This window comes from Myotis yumanensis, unplaced genomic scaffold (assembly GCF_028538775.1).
Source record: "Myotis yumanensis isolate MYYU_CA2020_CCGP unplaced genomic scaffold, mMyoYum1.0.hap1 SCAF_2, whole genome shotgun sequence".
Lineage (NCBI taxonomy): Eukaryota > Metazoa > Chordata > Mammalia > Chiroptera > Vespertilionidae > Myotis > Myotis yumanensis.
Window position 1 is genome coordinate 212122247 of NW_027223753.1, and position 19438 is coordinate 212141684.

Sequence of the window (19438 nt, forward strand, 5' to 3'; positions counted from 1 at the left end):
AATGGATCTGTTGAGGTAAACTTTTGGAATAAGAGATCTTGCTTAATTCAATATAGAACTTCAGTTTTTGCAGATATTTGTTATAAACTGGATTTTTAAACCTTAACATTTTTATTTCAGGTGGTATGTTTTTAGCCACTGGTAGTACTGATCATGTAATCAGAATGTATTTTTTGGGTTTTGAAGCACCTGAAAAAATCGCAGAACTTGAAAGCCACACTGTAAGTATTCATGTTTTAAAATTCTGTAGATTAATTTTAGTAATATTCCTATTAGTATATAGTCAAATATTGCTGACAAATTGATATGAATTTTTAAAATAATTGAATTAATTGGGTTAAGATTTTAACTTAATTGTTGGAGGAATTGTATTTAAATATCCTCACCCGAGGATATTTTTTCCATTGATTTTTAGAGAGAGTGGAAAGGAGGGAAGGAAGGAGGAGGAAGAGAAAAGAGAGGGAGAGAGTAAAGGAGGGAGAGAGAGAAAGATTGATGGGAGAGAACACATTGATTGGTTGCCTCCAGCACACACCCCAACTGGGGCAGGGGAACAAAACTGCAACCGAGGTACATGCCCTTGGCTGGGAATCAAACACAAGACCCTTCAATATGCAGGCTGATGCTCCAACCACTGAGCAACACTGGCCAGGACTAAGTCAGAATCTTAATTATGACAGTTGATTTGAGTATGTTAGGTTCATGAAATCAGAATGTTATGTTATTAATGTACTAGAGGCCTGGTGCACAAAAATTCTTGCACTGGAGGGTGGGGGTCCCTCAGCCCGGCCTGCCCCCTCTCACAGTCCGGGAGCCCTCAGGGGATGCCCTACTGAGACAGTTTAGGCCCCACCCCATCACCCCAACGCAGCGGGCCGCAGCAGCTGCCTGTCCTTGGCTTTTGTAGCCACCACGGCTGCCTGCCGTTGGCCCTCGCAGCCACTGCAGCTTTGTCCGGAACGATGTTCAGCTGTCTGGTCTAATTAGCATATTATGCTTTTATTATTATAGATAACTCAGTATTCTGGATTATTGGTTTTAGTAGGTTAAGTTTTCTCCTAAATTAAGTTTTGTGAGGTTATTTGATAAACATATTCAAATCACTTTAAAAGAAAAAAAGCCCCAGCTGGGTGGCTTGGTTGGAGTATTTTCCTGTGCACCAAAAGGGTTGCGGGGTTCAATTCCCGATCCCTGGTCTGGGCATGTGTGGGAGGCAACTGATTGCTGTTCCCCTCTTTCTCTCCCTTCCGCTCTCCCTCCCTCTTTCCTTCTCCCTCTACCTGCCTCTAAAAGCAATAATAATAATAAAAAAAGTCCTTGGGCCATGGCTGGTGTTGCTCACAGTGGATAGAGCATTGGCTCTCTCAGCAAAGGGTCTTGGGTTTGATTCCCAGTCAAGGGCATGTACCAGGGTTGCAGGTTCAATCCGTGGTCCTGGTCAGGGTGCGTGCAGGAGGCAACGAGTTGATGTCTTTCTCTCACATTGATGTTTCTCTCTGTCTCTTTTTCCCCATCCCTCCCTCCCTTTCAACCTTTCTACAAGTCAGTGGAAAAAATACTCTCTAGTGAGGATTAAAAAACAAAAATCCTTGGAGAGGATTAAAAAATTTTTTTTTGCATATAAGCATAAAACAAATCATATTCAGCCTTGTTTTCAGGTGCTTAAACCTTTATATTTTGACTTTATACAGATGTCAATTTTTATGCAGATATTTTACTGCATGTGTCTGTCTTTGAGACAAGAGGGTCTTAGTAGTCCTGTTAGATTCATAGAGAGTCTTTGTACTTAAATGTATAATTCATGTTTGAATGTTAGGCTAAGCAGCACAAGTGCGAATCTCTTGCTTTAAACCAAATGTGCTTCTAGCTCTAAAACCGTTTTGTTCTTTTTGTTTGATTATAAACTATGCTGATGATGACATGTGTTTATTTTTTTGCCCTGATTTAGGATAAAGTTGATAGTATTCAATTTTGTAACAATGGTGATCGGTAAGTGTGTTTTTATTTGTGGGTATGTTTTTAGGCATATATACTGTGCTACATATTAGTATAGCTAATGTGTCCTGCATTCACAATTCTAAGCCTATGTTTGCCAACCCCTGTATGAATGAAAAGTGTCTGGGGCAGTGGGAGACACATGAAATATAAGTTTTAAAATTGTAGTTTCTGCTCTCTCCTGTGACCAAAAGTAGGTCTCCTTTTGCTTACATCAGCTAAATTTTTGATTTACAGAAAAATTAGGTGAAATTCCTTGTTTGAGTAGTTAAATCTTTTCTCATCTATGACTGTGCTATATCCTGCAATGAAATGATCACTGAAATTATATATATTTTTTGTAATTCCCAATGTTTCTCAAGTGCCTTTCCTAACCTGCAGTTTTTAACACGTGTTAAAAGATTATTTTTACACAGTTGCCAGCATGAATGAATTTGAGTTTAGAGTTAGGATGCTTAGGATGGAGCTTTTGCTCCTACTAATTTTCCCATGTGGCCTTTATTCTTCCTATTTCCTCCCTTCAGGTGTTATTGTCTTCTCAAAACTCAGTTTATTTCACAAGCTATTGATTGAGTTTGAAGTGTGCTTTACTTCATAGAGCCAGGCAAATCCTAGAAATCAAGATTTTTTTTCCATTTAGCTTTGTCTTCTAATTAACACCTATAGATTTATCTGTAGTCAAGATAGCTATGTTAAAATTTATTTTTGCTTTGATTTTAACTATAGCTGTTGGTGGCATGTATATGAGTGTGAGGTCTCTTATGTATATTTTAAGGTTTTTAAGTGGTAGCAGAGATGGAACAGCACGGATTTGGAGATTTGAACAGTTAGAGTGGAGAAGCATTTTATTGGATATGGCTACTAGAATCTCGGGGTAAGTTGAGATGGTTTGTTGTAAATAAGTACATCATAAGTACTTGGTCTCTCCCTGGTTTGGTTTGTTGATTGCTTTGTTCAGGGGACTGGGGACACCTCCTGTTCTGAAGAGCTATAGTTGAAGTGAACGGCTACCTCCTGCATGTCTGATATACTTAAATCTCATGTAGCCAAAAGAATGTGTTCTTAACATTTATGTAAGAAAGAACAACATATTTTTTCTACTGTTTCTCAAAGCATTGACTTTCTCTTAGGTATTGCATTTAAAACCACCTATAATTTTTAAAAAATGTAAAAATATATTTTTATTGATTTTAGAGAGGGAGAGGATAGAAACATCAGTGATGAGAATCATTTATTGGGTGCCTCCTGCACACCCTCTACTGGGGATTGAGCTCACAGCCCAGGCATGTGCCCTAACTGGGATTCAAACCGTGACCTCCTGGTTCATAGGTTGACACTCAGCCACACTAGCTGGGCCACCTGTAATTTTTTTTTTTTAAATTTCTTTATTGGTTAAGGTATTACAAATGTGTCCTCATTTCCCATTAACCCCCATAGAAATATCTCAGGTATGCCCTGGCTGGGTAGCTCAGTTGGTTAGAGCATCATCGCTATATGCCAAGGTTGCAGGTTTGATCCCCTGTCTGGGCATATACAAGAATCAATCAATGAATGCATAAATAAGCAGAACAAGAAAATCCATCTTCCTTCTTCTCTCTTTCTCTCCCTCTCTCTCCTTCCCCCCCCCCTCCCTCCCTCTCCATTCTTCTCCCTCTCTCGCCTTCCCTCCCACTTCCTTTCTCTAAAACTTTTTCTGCCAAGGGCCATTTGGATATTTATAGCATCATTCTCAGGTCATACAAAATTATCAACTTAAAAATTAGTCTGTTATATTTGGTCAAACATTTAATTAACCTACCCCTAATACCTTGGCAGGGCCAGACCAAATAATTTCTGTGGCCCATAGGTGGATGTTCCCCATCTCTGCTTTAAAATCAATGGGAAAAAAACCAAAACAACTCAGGCGTATCAGATACACAAATTTTACTTTTCTGTAGATATGATTTTTGGAATTTAAAGAAAATCACTATAGTAGGGGGTGGGTGGATGGAGACAATATAGTCAGTTTTTCTGACTATATTTTACAGAGAAACTTTGCATATCACTTTCATAAAGGCTGTAGTGCATTGCAGACATATGTATCAAAGACTGTTCTTACCATGGGGTCCATAGGAACAGTTTATAGGGAACTATCCAGAGATTAGTACAGTCTTGTTTACAATTCAGCAAATTGTCAGGCACTTTTCTAGATACTGGATATGAAGATGAATCACCTTCTTGCTGTCTTCCTAAAACTTCTTGTCATCTCTGAGAAACAGTTGAAAGTATTACTGCTAGTGCTTGAGTTCAGGAGAAAAGAAAAATAGAAAAGGTAGAGAGCAGAAAAAGCTTTGCTCTTATGCATAGCAGTAGTGCCCGAAAATCTGCCTTCATTCAGTCTCTGAACTGCTTCTGAATTATCCCCTCTTCCTTTGGGTTTTGCCCTAATCTGTTTGTAGATAATCTGTTAAGGGTTACATCTGTTGGACCCTCTATAGAGTTGGTAAGGGAAGGACGTGAACTTTATTTTTGTACAGATAAAGAATTGTATACACACTGTATATAGTCTACCATCCAAGTGAATTTACACATTGTGTATTTTTTCCTTAGGGACTTAACCTCTGAAGAGGAAAGGTTTATGAAACCCAAAGTAACAATGATAGCTTGGAATCAGAATGATAGCATTGTTGTCACAGCTGTGAATGATCATGTCCTCAAAGTGTGGAATTCTTATACTGGACAACTGCTTCATAACTTGTTGGTAGGTAGTTCTTATATAATAAAAGGGTAATATGCAAATAGACCGAACAGCAGAACAATGGAACAATCAAAGCGTAATATGCTAATGATATGCTAAGGCTGCTCTACTGCTCACTATGACGTGCACTGACCACTAGGGGGCAGATGCTCCGACCAGTAGGTTAGCTTGCTGCTGGGGTCCGGAAGATAGGGACTGAGCGAGATGGGCTGGACACGCCCTGCAGCCCTCCCTCGGTCCCTCCCTGGCCCAATCGTGCACCGGTGGGGTCCCTCAGCCTGGCCTTGGCCCTCTCGCAATTCGGGACCCCTCGGGGGATGTCGGAGAACCAGTTTCAGCCCAATCCTGCAGGCCACTCCCCTTGGGAGGGCGCCAGCCACAGGGCTCATAGCTGGCGAGTGCTGCGAGCCTCTCCTGATTGGGACTGATTGGGTGTGAACCTGAGTGGGGCCAGGATGAGCGGGAGCAGCAGGTAGGAGCTGCAGGTGGCATTGGACTGCGGGTTTTGCCTGATCCCTGCAGACCATCCAGAGGGACCCCACCCGTGCATGAATTCATGCACTGGGCCTCTAGTTCAATATAACAAATCATGATGTTTTGAACTATAATTTTATTTTTAAAACTATGGAATTAATATATTAATACCCAGGTTTCTTTGATTTATATTACCAAATAAATAGAAATTTGTATATATACTGATATAAATTACTGTAATTAATAACATTTTTTAAAGCCCTTATATACTGACAAATGGATTTTTAATTAGAAACTTATAACTTGCAACCCCCTGCCCCTTTAACTGTATGACTTTGTTGACTACAGGGACATGCTGATGAAGTGTTTGTTTTGGAGACACATCCTTTCGATTCCAGAATTATGTTATCTGCAGGACACGATGGCAGCATATTTATATGGGATGTTACAAAAGGCACCAAGATGAAACATTATTTTAATATGGTAAGTGAAGTCCAGGGTGTCTTCATGCATGCTTGCATTTGTTTCCAGTACTTAGATTGTAAAGTTCAGCCAGAAACAGATCTGCATGTTTTGGCAGTTTATATTTCTAAAAATCAGGGTATTTAAAACCTCATAAATATCTGACAGCCATACATACATACATACATGAAATTTTCTGTATAACTGTTTCACACAAGGGAAAGATTTTCAAAAGTTATCTATTTAACTTTGTGTATATAGGTGAATGTGTCTCTGTCTGTGTTTAAATTGGCAAAATTATGGTAATTATACACAACTTGCATTACAAATTTTGCATGGCAGTCAGTCATATTAGTAGAAAGTTTAAACTCCAGTAAAGTATTGATTTTAGTTAATGAATATCACACTTTAACAATCTTTCATTATTTACCTTATAGATTATTAGTCAATAGCCTCTTGTTACAAGTTAAAAGTTTATGAAGGTGCTTTGTCATTCACATAGCAGAAATAAAACCTTCACTTTGGATTGGTTTTTGATCCTTTATTCAGTCATTTTGAGAACTAATTCTTAGAACATCTTTCAAGATTTCTTTCAGGCTAGTGGTATCCAAAGTGAATTTTAGCCTTGAGCTGGTGGCTCAGTTGGTTGGAGCATTGTCCTGTACACCAAAAGGTGGCAGATCAATTCCTAGTCAGGGCACATACCCAAGTTTAGGGTTGGATCCCTGGTTGGGACGCTTGCGGGAGGCAACCAGTTGATGTTCTCGCATCTGTTTCTCTCTCTTTTCCTCCCTCGCTCCCTCTCTTCCCCCCGCCCCTTCCCCCTTCCTTCCTCTCTCTAAAATAAATTTTTTTAAAAAAGTTAATTTATTTCCTGAAAATAAAAATTGACATGCTGAATGAAAAATTTGTCTTAAAATATTTTTTGTAGAAGTAATATATCATAGCAAGCTATCAACACAAAAACAGTTAATACAGCAAAAGCACTTGCATAAACTTGGTCATAACTTTGTTTGTTAGCATGGGCCAAACTTTTATTCAACTAATGAATGAGGCTTTTTTCCTCTGTGTTTCCTAGATTGAAGGACAAGGGCATGGAGCTGTGTTTGACTGTAAGTTTTCACAGGATGGACAGCATTTTGCCTGTACAGACTCTCATGGGCACCTTCTGATATTTGGTTTTGGATGCAGCAAGCCATATGAAAAGGTCATTTTAAGTATTTTCTTACAGCATGCAAATTAAGTAGTTCTGAAGGATATTTTGAAAATAGGGTGTTAATTTCATTGTTTTTTTCTGATTATAATTAACTGCTTAGTATTTGTTTTCTTCTAACATGTATAAATTTCAAAATGTCAGTCTGTAAACTTACTTTTTCTACTTTTTTTTTGTTTAAACTTCCCTTTTCTAGATTCCTGAACAGATGTTCTTCCATACTGACTATCGACCATTGATTAGAGATTCTAATAATTATGTCTTAGATGAGCAAACTCAGCAGGCTCCTCACCTTATGCCTCCACCATTCTTGGTAGATGTAGATGGAAATCCTCATCCAACTAAGTATCAGAGATTAGTACCAGGCCGAGAAAATTCCGCAGATGAACATTTGGTTCCACAGCTAGGCTATGTGGCAACAAGTAAGTGCAAAGCCCTCTTTAATGTAATGTTTATCATTTGTCTCTAGAGATATATTATTGTTCTGGATCTCATGTTCATTTACCCAGAAATACTTTAATATGTATTTTCTAAGAACAAAGATATTCTCTTGTGTAATCATAAACAATAATCAAAATCAACTTTTGTCTGTTACTTTAATGCCCGTTACAGCTTTTTTTGTTCTCTGATGTAGATTTCAATTTGGGGACTTCACATTAAATGTAGTTGTTATTAAGTTCTGGTTGTGTATTTATTATTATTATTATTTTTGGTTAATCCTCACCTGAGGATATTTTTCCATTGATCTTTTAGAGAGAGTGGAGGAGAGAGGGAAAGACAGATAGAAACATCGATGTGAGAGAAACACATCGATTGGTTGCCTACTGCACATGCCGCGACCAGGGCCAGGGCTGGGGAGGAGCCTGCAACAGAGGTACGTGCCCTTGACCAGAATTGAACCCGGAACCCTTTGGTCCATAGGTCGATGCTCTGTCCACTGAGCCAAACCGGCCAGGGCCTGGTTATATATTTTTGACAGAATACAATATAAACAATGTCGTAGCCTTCCTGGAGCATCCTATCAGGATGCTTATTATTGTGTTTTGCCCATTGGAGTGTCTTTGCACACTCAGTGAAGGTGGTAGCTGCCAGGTTTTGCCACTATAAAGTTATTTTTCTCTGTAATTAAGATGAATCTTGTGGGGGCTATGTAAGGAATTGTTTGCTCCAAAATACTAATGTTTGGATAAATTTCCAATCCCCCACAACCATCTAATACTTTTTATTTATTAACACTGACTCTGAACCTATTAAATATCTCTGAAAATGTATTATTTTTTATTGTTAATCCTCACTGAGGATATTTTTTCCATTGATTTTTCAGAGAGAGTGAAAGGGGGAGAGGAATGGAGGGAGGGTGGGAGAGAGAGAAAAGGGAGGGAAGAGAGTAACATCGATATGAGAGAGACACATTGATTGGTTGCCTTCCCCATAGGCTTGCACTGGGGCCAGAGAACAAACCTGCAACCCAGGTACGTGCTCTTGACCAGGAATCGAACATGAGACCCTTCAGTGCACAGGCTGACAATCCACCACTGAGCCACACTGGCCAGGGCTGAAATGTATTATTTGAAAAATAAAGAAGCAAAGACACGTTTAAAAAAAATCTGATTTTGTACTTGAAGTAAGAATTATGGATACTGGCTATGCTGAAAGCATATCTAAAGAGAAAAACTTAAGCTTAGTTGGAGAGGCATGTGTAGCTATCTCCCTTAACTGCATGTGCGCTCTCAGGACACTTGGGACAGGGCGAGAGCTAGAGTTGTAGTAGTTTATTGAAGGTCAAAAAGGTGCTATTCCTCCTTTTTGATATTTTAAAACAGTAGAGAAGAAATGCCACTGATTCCTCTACATCAGAAGCCACACATTGTTGCTCTGTTCTAGTGAGAGATGTTGTGCAAAAGGATTTTAATGATACATCCTGTATAAATGAGGGGTGTTAGTGTGAACTAGCAAAATGAAGCTTTTACTGAAATGTGTTTCCAGGTGCTCACTTGCTGGGAATTCAAAGGCTCTGCTGAGGTTTTTGTGGCACTTATACTCTCTAAAGAAAGATCTTGTGGGTTTGAATCTTTTTTTGACTTAATTATGAATATATCTTTACTTTTTAAAAATGAATTCTGACAATTGCTAATGTAATTTTTTAAAAATATACTTTGGATTGATTTCAGAGAGGAAGGGAGAGGGAAAGAGATAAAACATCAGTGATGAGAGAGAACCATTGATTGACTGCCTCCTGCATACCCCCCACTGGGGACCGAGCCCACAACCTGGGCATGTGCCTTTGACCGGAATCGAATCCGGGACCCTTCATTCCACAGGCCAATGCTCTATCCACTGAGCCAAACCGGCCAGGGCGCTAATGTAATTTTAATTGTAGCCTACTGAACGTTCCCCCCATTTGTATAAATTATGATTTTGTTGACTAATTGAATTTGCAGGTGATGGAGAGGTAATCGAACAAATTATAAGCCTACAGACTAATGATGGTGAAGGAAGCCCAGAGCCCAGTGTTCTTGATGGAATGATAAGACAGTTGCAACAGCAGCAAGATGAGAGGATGGGAGCTGGTCAGGATAATATTCCAAATGTACTTCCAAATGGGGAAGAAACACCACGAAGAGGTAATAAATACATGAGATATATTTTGCCTTAATATGTCCGATTGAAAGTGAAGCATAAATGAAGTCATTGTCAGGTACATGTTATGTGAAAAACTTGAAGTTAGCATGGTATTTTTACAATTTAAGTATTAATCTGGAGGTAGCTTTATTAGAAAGTTGATTTGCTAACAAAACCTCTTTTTAAACAATGTTTCTACTTGTCTGTTGGAGAATTTGCTCCTTTTTTTCTTATGTAGACTCTTATAATTTTAATTAATAAATGTATTTTAATCCTCACCCGAGGATATGTTTGTTGTTTTAAAAATTGATTTGATAGATTTGAGAGAGAGAGAGAGGGGGGAACATTGATGTGTGAGAGAGAAACATTGATCAGTTGCCTCACACACGTGCCCTAACCGGGAATTGAACCCGAAATCTGGGCTTGTGCCCTGACCAGGAATTGAACCTACAACCTTTCGGTGTTATGGGTGATTCTCCGGCCAACTGAACCACTCATCCAGGGCTAATTTTTATTTTGTAATGGCAAAATAATTAATTTCACAGAAATCTACTTTGAACAAATTAATTTATAGCTAGTAAAGGAATTTATTCTTTTGTTGTAGAAGGAAACTTTAAATATATTTGCCAAGTGTACTTTATTTCTTATCTCTTTATTATTCAGTGCTGTCCTCAGTGCTGAACTACATGATATAAAAATCAGGCTACCCCAAAGACAGTCACGGCGCACAGGGTAATCTTGGGTGAAAGATGGCATTGGGATATGCAGATTCTACTAGGATCAATTTATATTTTGTCTTTACCATGTTTGTAGTTTTTGGACGAATGGATGTGTTGCTTTTTTTGGGGGGGGGGAAGTTGGGGGATCTGTTTCTCGTTTACAGCCGTGTATCTGACATAGGTCCAAGGTGTTATCTCCCATGTGGACATTACACCCAAGCCCTTAGATTACTGATTTGCACAACTTGTCAGGCTGCCACAGTTTCAACTCATGATCTTCATTTAGTGTCCTCTTTGTTTCTAGCCCAAGGTGATTTGCAAATTCCATGATTTATTTAAAACTTTTGGGGATGTCATGCTATTCGTGGACTAGGACTGTAATAAATACTTATATGAGGAATTAAGGTTTATTCTCTGAAATTTATAGCGTAAGGCTTTATATCTTCCAGTGTTTTATTTTGAAAAATTAATCCTGTAGTAAAGTTTCAGGCATACTACTATGAATACCCATATATCTTTCACCTAGCTTTTTTTTTTTTTGTAATCCTCACCTGAAGATATTTTCCCATTGATTTTTAGAGAGAGGGAGAGACAGAGAGAAATATCGATGTGAGAGAAAACACACTGATTGGTTGCCTCCTGCAGGAGCCCTGACCAGGCCCTGGGCCGGGGAGGAGCCTGCAACGGAGGTACATGCCCTTGACCGGAATTGAATCCGGGACCCTTTGGTCCGCAGGCCTAGGCTCTGTCCATTGAGCAAAACTGGTTAGGGCTCTCACCTGGATTTTATCATTTTGCTACATTCACTTTATCTCTTTTTGTGTACATTCACAATTAGTGCCTATCTCTTTCTCTCTCATGTATTTTCAAAACTGCTTTAGAGTAAGTTGGAGAAATTGTGACACTTTATCGTTTAATGTTTCTTCCTATATATTCCAAGAACAGGAATATTTGTTTATATAATCATTATACAATGACCACAGTCAACAAACTTTGTTGATCACAATACTACTATCTAATGTACAGTCTTTTTAAATAAGTATATTTTGATTTCAGAGAGGAAGGGAGTGAGAGATAGAAACATCAATGATGAGAGAGAATCACTTAATTCTTATGTCTCTTAATAGGGAACAGATTCCTCATGGCACTACTTTAGTTCAGGCCTGTTTTATAGAATTGCACTCAGTTTGAATTTGTCTATCATCTGATTGGATTCAGGAAACATTTTAGGCTGGAATACTATATGGGTGGTGTTATGTTCTTCTTAGTGCATCAGAGCAAGAGGCACAGATACATGTGTGTTCTTCTGCATCTTTTTTCCTTAACAGTGTATTCTAGAAATCACTCCATATCCATGCACAGAACTCTTCATTTTTTTATAGCTTCATGTGTTCCATTGTGTGGAATAACCGGTCTTTTTTTTTTCTTTTAATATATTTTATTGATTTTTTACAGAGAGGAAGGGAGAGGGATAGAGAGTTAGAAACATCCATGAGAGAGAAATATCGATCAGCTGCCTCTTGCACGCCCCCTACTGGGGATGTTCCCGCAACCAAGGTACATGCCCTTGACCAGAATCGAACCTGGGACTCTTCAGTCCGCAGGCCATCGCTCTATCCACTGAGCCATACCGGTTAGGGCGAATAACCAGTCTTTGTGATTAATCATTTTATGGCCATTTAAGTTATTTCTCATTCTTGCAATTACAAGTATTGTGATAGAGACTTGTGCCAGTGTTTTGTTCAGATTGTTGGAGAGCTAATACTATGACTTGGGCAGTTAATTTAGAGTTTATTTTTACTTTTCAATTCAAAAAATGTTTAAGCATCAGTACATTTTAATCATTTTTAGTGGATGAACCAATTTCTTGCAAAGTGGTTCATTTCATAGGTAAACAGAATGCTGTGTGTAGGAGAATGCAGAAGTTGTGCTTACTCATGTGGATTTTACCCTAGGCCAGAAGAGCAGGTGTAGCTGGAATAGAATTTGTAGCCTCCCTCAGGAAAGGCATAGCCCCCAGTTTCTTTGTTGCATTAGTAGGAGGAACCTCTTCACTCTGTTTTAAGAAAACCAGCACTTTGCCTGGGACTCCCTCCTCCCTCAGACAGGTCTCCATCCTCTGTGACTTCCAGCTCGTGGAAGGTTGTCTTGCCTCCTGTGCCCAGCTGATCAGCTCTGCACAGGCTCAGAGCTCACTGTTATCTGTATTGCCCTGTGACCACTCACACAGCTCCAATTCAAGTGCTGACAGCATTTTCCCACTTTGCAGATTTGTGAATTTTTAACACCCAGTCTGGCAGCTGCTTACCTGAATGGCTCAGATTGTCTTTGAGGTTGCAGTTAATGTTGTTAGAGCTCTTGTTACAAAGCCACTGCAGTTTGAGGAGTCTGTCTTCAATGCTTATTTTCCCAAAAAGATATGTTTTTAGTGTGTGGTTTTGAAGAAGAAAAGGTTTTTAGGAATGCAAATATAATGTTATAATAGAAATGCCTGTACATTAAAAAATTGCAGAAAGTCTAGTAAAAGTGGAAATTGAGATTGATAGTTAATGTTTGTTCTATAGTCTACATTTTGATCTCAGTCATACGAGGATTCTTTTTTCCAGAGTTTTCTTTAGTAGATCTTTATTTTTGGTTTCTACCTCAGAAGGAATGCTTATTATGTGTTAAATGCATATAGATTGAACTTTGTTCTGGAATCATTTCTTGACAATTTTCCCCTAGGTTTTAGAAGACTAAGCTTAGACATCCAGTCCCCTCCAAATATTGGTCTGCGTCGTAGTGGACAAGTTGAAGGTGTTCGCCAGATGCATCAGAATGCTCCCCGTAGTCAGATTGCTACAGAGCGGGACCTGCAGGCGTGGAAACGGAGAGTGGTTGTACCAGAGGTACCACTAGGCATATTTAGGTTTGTTTTAGGATATCTATTAATACTGTTTTTATCTATGAAAATATATCTATGTGGTTATTTGCATATCTTAATCCATTAGTGATGCAAATAATCATATAAATATATTTTAGTAATGGGTTGGAGTCTATTTTAGTTGTGATAAGAAAATGTCAGACTTGTTCTCTCTTTACTATGGTAAATTTTTTTTATAGCCAGTCTTATTTCATCTACACAAATACCCACTTTCTTTTCTTCGGCATTATTTTGAAATCTTAAAACATCATTTTGTTGAAAGCATGTAGTATATATTTCTAAACAATAAGAAATTGTCTTAAAATATAGCTATATGCCAGTGATGGCGAACCTATGACATGCGTGTCAGAGGTGACACCCGAACTCATTTTTTTAGTTGATTTTTCTTTGCTAAATGGCATTTAAATATATAAAATAAATATCAAAAATATACATCTTTGTTTTACTATGGTTTCAAATATCAAAAAATTTTTATATGTGACATGGCACCAGAGTTAAGTTAGGGTTTTTCAAAATGCTGACATGCCGAGCTCAAAAGGTTTGCCATCACTGCTATATGCCATCATTATCTTAAAAACAACGAACAGTTCTTCAGTAGAAGTAAATAGTCAGTATTTAAATTTTAATTGTCTCAGATATCATAAATGTTTTTAGTTCTTTTGTAAGACTTATTTCCTTAGTGGTAATAATTTTGTCAGGAGGTTCACAATGCTCACGCGCACACACACATTTGTGATGTTAGCAGGCATTTATGCTAACTGCTTAGATTCATTAATTCATTAGGGTTTATAAAATAGTGATAATTCAACTCTACGAAGTCTTTCATTTATTCCTTTGGATAACTTCTAAGAAAGAATTTTCTCAAATCTAACATTTGGTTATCCAGTAGTAAAGTTTGTATATAAAAGACAGAATAGATGCTTGATTACTTGTCTTCAAAACAAAGATTTATTCCCTGTTATCTTCCAGTAATGACCCAATGTGTGTGTGTGTCACTGTGTTAATCAAGCTGCTGTGATTCAGCTTATTTCTAAATCCCTTATTGCTATTTAAACTGTCCTGTCTTTGACCAGAGGGGCCTCTTCAATTTGGCTCCTGAGTCCTTTTGAAATGATTGTAGTAGACTTTCATTGTGTCCTTGCTGTTAGGCATGGCAAAGTGTTATAGGTTTATCTTGTGAATTTCTTGAGTTAGACCTGGGCTTAGTTTTTTCTCTTATGCAGCTCCATTTTCTTTTTGTGGGAAGTGATATTTCATAGTTAGATTCTGGGCAGTAAGGTCTTCCTTGCTACTGAGTTTTTGAAATGGAGGCAGCAAATACTGTTCTCATTAGTATCTAAAATCTTTCAGTATTTTGTCATGTTTGTGTCTCCAAATAACAAATATCTTGAAGATAATTTTGCAAAAGTGTTTCCTTCATGGGTTTAGCAAGAAGCATTTCAGTGATTGGTGGAATAATATTGGATACTACTTATAATTATACAGTGAACTTGAGAATATTTAAAGTATACAATAGAGTAGTGAAAAGCAAAATCTGGAATTGGCATGAGAAATACAGAAAATCACCATTGTGTATGTAGAATGCTATAATTAAGCCTTAAAGTTGTGTCTGAGTTGTATGATCATCTGACCTGAAAGTGTCATTTTGGGATATTTTTCGTTGTCAAAACCAAGGGAAGCAAGGGTATCAGGAGTGAAAAGACCTGCAGAACATTAAACAAGCATTTGTTCTCAACATAAGGAAGACTGGAAATAGCTTAAGCTGGAATACATGGTTCTAGTTAATCAGGATCTCAGGTTCCTCTGTTTCTTATCTCCATCTCAGAGTATGGGTTTTAATCTTAAGGTCAACTCAAAGTCCAAGAGAGCTGGTCTTTATATTCTGGCCATCCCATATCTGCCTCTGTGATGGAGGCTGAGATTTAGGCCAGAAGGAGGAAGAGAGGCAGACGGTAAAATGGACATTCCTGTATGTCAATAAGCAGCCTTAATGACTCCACATGACATGTCTGCTTATAATTCATTGACCATAATGTCATCATATGGCCATACTAAGCTACAGAAGAGACTAGGTAATAGTTTTCATTTAGAGCAACAAAGAGTCTAGGTAAAAGTTGAGATTCTGTTTCTAAGGAAGAAAGGGGAATGGATTTTGAGAGTCAATTAGCTGTCTGCCACAAAATAATTTTTTCAAAGAAGAGTGTTGCTCTTTCTAGGACTGTATTGTACCATACACATGAGAGTTTGTGAAGGAGATGCTGAGTGATAGAATAGTGGTCAGTGCCCTTGACAACAATCCTTATAGTGGAAAGCAGTGGCAAATGTTACATAATATTAGAGTGTCATTTGGTAAGGATCAAGAGAAATTAAAAATTTGGTTTTTGCCTATAAAAGTAGTATATATCTACTGTGTAAAATTTAGATCAGTGGTTCCCAACATGGGTCACATGCCCCACAGGGGGGTAATTCAAGAATGAGTTATTAACAGTGAATTTTTTGCATTTCTTATGGTCCTGACTGGTTTGGCTCAGTGAATAGAGTGTCGGCCTGCGGACTGAAGGGTCCCAGGTTCAATTCCGGTTAAGGGCATGTACCTTGGTTGCAGGCACATCCCCAGTAGGGGTTGTGCAGGAGGCAGCCGATCCATGTTTCTCTCTCATTGATGTTTCTAACTCTCTATCCCTCTCCCTTCCTCTCTGTAAAAAATCAATAAAATAGATTAAAAAAAAAAAAAAAAGCCTAAGTGACCGTTAGGACCAGTCGACCGGTCGCTATGACACACACTGACTACCAGGGGGCAGACGCTCAATGCAGGCGCTTTCCCCTGGTGGTCAGTGCACTCCCACAGCCAATCTTCCGCGGTCCCTCCCCCTGGCTGGCCGGCCCCAACTGTGACTGGGCGAGATGGTCCTGATTGGCCCCAATCGCTGGCCAGGCCGAGGGACCCCCACCCATGCATGAATTTGTGCACTGGGCCTCTAGTACAGTATATAACTATATATTGTGACATATTTATGCATTTCAGTTATCATATGTTTTGAAACTTTATTTGCTATTTTTTCATATCACTTCATATTATTATTTTTTTAATAATTTCTTAGTGATTTCTTCCTCAGTACTTCAACTGTCCTTTCGTTCTTTTATTTTTCTCTTTCATGGATGCTATGTTCTTTGGAAGCTTGTTTAGACCAAGTTAATGGCCTTTTAGGCTTCTCCATGTGAATAGGAGTTCACTTTTTGAATAATAAGAATTATGTGTCACAGAGAGGGCATCAGGATTTCAGAGGTACTTAGGTGGGGCATGGCCAAAAAAAGGTTGGGAACCACTGATTAAGATCTCTACACTAATAACAAACAATATGTAAATTGACCATACCTCCATGACACCCCACAGCCAATCAGGAGAGAACATGCAAATTAACAGGACAAAGATGGTGGCGGCCACGGAGCCAGCCAGAGCAGGTGGGAGGCTTGGGTCGCCCCTGGTGATGGAGAAAGCCAAGCTTCCAGCCTGCCTGGGCCGGCCGCTGAAGGAGGGGCCTGTGGGCAGCAGCCACGGAGCAGGCCAGAGCGAACGGGAGGCTTGGGTCGCCTGGGCCGGCTGCCGAGGGAGGGGCCTGAAGATGGCCTTCAGCCCATAACCCAGGCTGGCCACGCCCCCATGGGGTGAGGGTCCCCTGCCGGGGGGCGTGGCCAGCCTACAAACAGCCATCAGCCCCTCACACAGGCTGGCCACACCGCCCCAGCATGGACCCCCATCCTGAAGGGTGTGGCTGGCCTGCAAACCACCACAGGCCCCTTGCCCAGGCCGCTTCACCCCCCCAAGGGAGCCCCCACCCTGATCTGGGACACCCTTCAGGGCAAATCAGCCGGCCCCCACCCGTGCACCAGGCCTGTATCCTATATAATAAAAGGCAAATTGTCCCCTCGACCGGGAGTTCTATTGGGAGTTCGACCAGGGGGCGGGGCCGGCCAGCCAACTGCCCATGGCCGCTCCCTCCGGCCAGCCCGGCCTGATTGGCCCTGGCCACCCAGAGCCCACCCGTGCACGAATTCGTGCACCAGGCCTCTAGTCTATACTAATAAAAGAAGGGTAATATGCTAATTAGACCGGGAGACCTTCCAGGAGACCTTCCGGACATTCTTCTGGACAAAGCCATGGTGGCGGGGCCGAGGTAGAGGCGGTTAGGGGCCAAGACGGGAGGGCAGTTGTGGGTGATCAGGCCAGGATGGGATGGCAGTTGTGGGTGATCAGGCTGGTGGCGGGGGGGGGCAGTTGGGGGCGAGCAGGCCAGCAGGCAGAGTGGTTAGGGATAATCAGGCAGGCAGGCAGGTGAGCAATTAGGAGCCAGCAGTCCCGGATTGTGAGAGGGATCCCAGATTGGAGAGGGTGCAGGCTGGGCTGAGGGACCCCCCCCACCCCCCCCCCCGCATGAATTTCATGCACCAGGCCGCTAGTAACAGATAAAAATGTGAGAAGGGAAACAACCCTGCCATGTAGAAAGATTAGCACACAGTGTTGCTTTCAAGCAGAGGAATTTGTTTGGGGCTAGATTTCAGGCATTTGTTTGTCTTTATCCAATAATAGTAGAAATTCTATTCATTCTAAAACCTTTTATAATATCACTTTTGTCAGCTGAGTGATATTAGTGATTGATGAGGCATGGAATGCACACAAACATAATACTTTTGAAGCCTAGAGTGTGCCTTTGTTTTATTATTGATTGAGAATGAAATGTATGCAGTGTTTTGTAAAAACATGGGATAGGAATTTAATTTGGCTGCAAGTGAAAAACCTCATATAATTCCTTAAATACACATAAAAGTGGTGAAATTAACTTATAAAGGGTTGAGTCTAATATAGAATTCCCCTGTGGATAAACTAAAGTTCCACTGTACTTTGAGCATGGGCTACAGTTGAACCTTGAGAAAGTAATTTTCTTAGAAATGTGTTTTTGTCCTCACCGAATTTGTGCTTACACTCATTTGAGTGCCCAATTATGTCTAGGAGCATGGCCAAGATGTCAGTTTTGAATCTTTTCTGGTGGGGTTTTAAAGTAAACAAAAACAAAGTCGTGTGTTTTCAGTAATGTTCAACTTGGAGAAAGAGGACAGTCATTCGTTCTCTCTAACTGTGGAGAAGGAAAACAATGGTCAGTACCATCCTCACGGGAAAGGCCCCTTGCTTGGAAGTTGGTCACAGTAACATTATAAAGCTTCTTTTGTATCATATAAGTAAAAATGGGTGATTAGAAGTAGTAACATTCTATTCTGTTTTTCTACAAATTAAAAAACATTTTAAATGGCTTGGAGGAGGATTCTGCTCTTATTTTTTCTTTAGAGAAAGGAATTTTAATCTTGGAAAATGATAGGGACACTTTGAGTTACTAATTTGAGAGATCCTGTTTGAATTGGTCCTAATAGGGCCAATCAGAATACAAACAAATGACCATTTCTTTGTAAAATATGAAAGTTAGGACTTCCTAGCTGCTGCTGAGATTTTATTTATACTCATATTAAATTTCTAACATAAAGTATAGCTTGACTTAAGTTTTGCTATAACCTTAGATAATTTCTTGTGTCAACTTAAAAAGTATGTAAGCTTATGATTTCTAGAATCATGATGATGATTTTTTCCTGTTAATATCCTCTACTTATTCATCAGTTCACTAACTAATATAACTGGATAATTAAATTTGTAGGAAGTTGGAAGACTTTAGAATAGAGAAAGGTGAAGAGGAAAGAAATCTTTATGTAATTGGAAGAAAAAAGAAGACTCTTCAGTTCTCACAAAAGGTAACCTAAATTCTATTTTTCTTAGGAATAAGCAAATTAGAAATTGAACTAAAATTTGTTTTCTTTTGATCACTGAGAATATTAGTAATTTTCACCTGAAATAGAATAATATATTTTGCTTAAAGCCTTCTATTTGGGATTTAAAATAGTAGACATAAGGCTGTACAGCTGTTAGGAAAGAGGAATAGTGTAAAAACTTGAGGAAAGTAGCCTAATGCCTAATACTGTTAACAGATTCTAGAAGATTATTGTCTAATGACCACTCAGACCAAGAACTAGAACATTACCAACCCATCAAAAACATTTTGTGTCCATCCCCAATCACTACACTCTCTTTTCTTCCACAGAGAACCAACCATCTTACTTCTAAAACTATTTCTGAAGTTTACCCAAATCATGCATTTATAAAAATTTTAGATGTTACAATGGTTTGTGACCCTCCAAACTCAAGAAAATCTTATTTCTTAGTACAGCAGTTCTCAACCTGTGGGTCGCGA

General features: G+C 39.4%; 1 protein-coding gene across 1 annotated transcript in view; it reads left to right on the plus strand.

Moving 5' to 3' along the window:
• Positions 1-19438, plus strand: part of BRWD1 (bromodomain and WD repeat domain containing 1) — a 97559-nt gene that overhangs the window by 23672 nt on the left and 54449 nt on the right. The window contains exons 11-20 of the mRNA XM_070407183.1: positions 121-221; positions 1949-1989; positions 2771-2869; positions 4585-4735; positions 5555-5689; positions 6747-6875; positions 7078-7303; positions 9323-9505; positions 12947-13130; positions 18848-18941. Coding sequence (XP_070263284.1) covers positions 121-221; positions 1949-1989; positions 2771-2869; positions 4585-4735; positions 5555-5689; positions 6747-6875; positions 7078-7303; positions 9323-9505; positions 12947-13130; positions 18848-18941 — 1343 coding nt within the window. The remainder of the gene's footprint in view (positions 1-120; positions 222-1948; positions 1990-2770; positions 2870-4584; positions 4736-5554; positions 5690-6746; positions 6876-7077; positions 7304-9322; positions 9506-12946; positions 13131-18847; positions 18942-19438) is intronic.